This window comes from Antrostomus carolinensis, unplaced genomic scaffold (genome assembly GCF_000700745.2).
Source record: "Antrostomus carolinensis isolate BGI_N321 unplaced genomic scaffold, ASM70074v2 scaffold14251, whole genome shotgun sequence".
Taxonomy (NCBI): Eukaryota; Metazoa; Chordata; class Aves; order Caprimulgiformes; family Caprimulgidae; genus Antrostomus; species Antrostomus carolinensis.
Genome location: NW_010294972.1, coordinates 1 through 2,302, shown reverse-complemented (window position 1 = coordinate 2,302; position 2,302 = coordinate 1). Strand labels below are relative to the sequence as shown.

The following is a 2,302-nucleotide window of genomic DNA, read 5'->3' as shown; positions in this document are numbered from 1 at the left end:
ACGACAGAGGTCCCAGGCGTGGAATGGATGATGACAGGGGTCCCAGGCGTGGAATGGATGATGACAGGCCACCCAGACGGGCTTTGGATGAGGACAGGCCACCCAGGCGCGGCTTGGACGATGACAGAGGCAGTTGGCGTGCAGCAGATGATGACAGAGGTCCCAGGCGTGGAATGGATGACGACAGACCACCCAGACGGGCTTTGGATGATGACAGGCCACCCAGGCGTGCGCTGGATGATGACCGGGGCAGCTGGCGTGCTGCAGATGACGACAGAGGTCCCAGGCGGGGGATGGATGATGACAGAGGTCCCAGGAGGGCGATGGATGACGACAGAGGTCCCAGGAGGGCGATGGATGATGACAGAGGTCCCAGGCGGGGGATGGATGACGACAGGATGTCAAGGCGTGATGATGACAGGGGACCATGGCGTAATGCAGACGATGACAGGCTCTCCAGACGAGATGACGACAGGGGTCCATGGCGTAGTGGTGATGATTCAAGGCCAGGTCCTTGGAGACCATTTGGTAAACCAGGTAAAATATAATAATAATTTAACCTCCAAAGGGTGAGTTAACCTAGTATGTAATGGATGTGACGTACTTGCTGCCAGAGATGGGAGAATCAACTCTGAAAACATCTGGATTAATTTGGCTAATGCGGACATTCCTTTACTTAGTATAATTAAACCTTTTAATTTGGTTGAATTAAAAAATGCAGCAGTGTCTGTTGCTTGCCTGGGAGATACCTAAAGGTCACATAGTAACGCTGGTAATTTCCCTGTGTGCAAAACAAGTTGAATGCTCTGGGAGAGAAACATTCTCACTAGCTTGGCACACCTCCCTCTCTTTCCTCGCCCCATTTATATGTCTGAAATTAACCTCCTAAGGAGGATTTTGATACATCATTCAAGTGGGTCTGGTTTTGATAAGCTTTTTTTTTTTTTAATGTGTACAAAGATAGTCCTATTTTTACTGTTCCTTTTTTGCCTTTTTTATCTACCTTTCTTGAAAATCCTGCTTTGAGCAGGATTTTGGACTCGATGACCTTCTGAGGTCCCTTACAACTTGAATTATCCTATTCTTGTATAGTTTGTTTCTAGCCTCAAGTCTTGTTGATGGTGACTATTGCAACTCTTTCTGATTTTTTTTCAGAACTTTTGATGATGTTTAAATGTTAGATATGATTTTGATTTCCTGATTTGTTTTGAGTTTTTTTAATGCAGATTTAGGTGCCACATAATTTTATAAAGTAGGCACTAATTCTGCAATCCAGACCTGTTGCAAAGTGAACATAAATCTCAATACTTGCACTCCTAGAAGCTTTCACCTTTTTCCTATTCAAGGAAAAAGCAGGCTGCATAATAAAGAACTCCCATTCATAAATAGCTAATACTGCAGGATGCACTGTAAGCCATAGTTGTATTTTAAAGTGGTGATTTAAAAAGCAGTACATTCATCAAAATTTCCTTGCCTAAAATATCCTCACTTGTACATTTTCACAAAGGAATCTGCTGTCTGGAGCTACCCACCCCCTTTACTTCTTCCTGCCCTTGTTTTTCATGAGACTTGTGAGGAGTTTGTGGTTTCTGACTGAAAACTGCAGGGTATAATGAGCTCTGCTGAACTGCTACAGGCAGGCAGTCCTGACATATCCCTGTCTTCATGTCCAGCAGTTTCTGCAGCGCTTTGTCTGTGGCTCCCACTCAACCTGCGCTTTTTACAAGCATCTTGAGTTGGATCCTCAGGGACCAAAACTTGAACAACCAGTTTCTGTGTGAGAGAAGTAAAGGATTCTTTGTCTACAGAGAGATCAGAGGTCAGACACACATTCCTTTGTGTTTCTTTCTTATAGGGGGATGGAGAGAACGGGAAAAGGCTCGAGAGGACAGCTGGGGGCCTCCCCGAGACTCCAGACCCCCAGGAGACCGCGAATGGGATCGAGACAAAGATCGTGATGAAAATGAGAAAGACCGTGAATTTGACAGAGAGAGAGATTTTGATCGAGATGATCGTTTCAGGCGTCCCAGGTTTGACTTCTCCCTTTAAATACTTCTAGAATATTTCTGCTAAAAAAAAAAACCAAACCAGTTTGCCTTGCTGATAAAGAAATTGGATGCCATTGCCTGGTGAAAGGAACAGCGGTTGGTTTGTATGAAGTTAAGCATTTTATGGCAGTAAGCAGATAGTGGCATTTTGAGGGCTGTTTGGGTTGTTCTTTTTTAAGATGACATTAACTGTTTACAGAAGGAATCCCAAAATGCTTTACTGCTCGATTATTATTATTATTATTATTATTATT

The 2,302-nt window shown here is 44.0% G+C and overlaps 1 protein-coding gene across 1 annotated transcript in view; it reads left to right on the top strand.

Moving 5' to 3' along the window:
• EIF3A (eukaryotic translation initiation factor 3 subunit A) overlaps positions 1–2,030 on the top strand; it is a gene marked incomplete at its 3' end in the record, with an annotated part of 29,413 nt that extends 27,383 nt beyond the window's left edge. Inside the window, 2 exon segments of the mRNA XM_029087437.1 lie at positions 17–537; positions 1,856–2,030. Coding sequence (XP_028943270.1) covers positions 17–537; positions 1,856–2,030 — 696 coding nt within the window.
• Between the last annotated feature and the right edge of the window lie 272 nt (positions 2,031–2,302).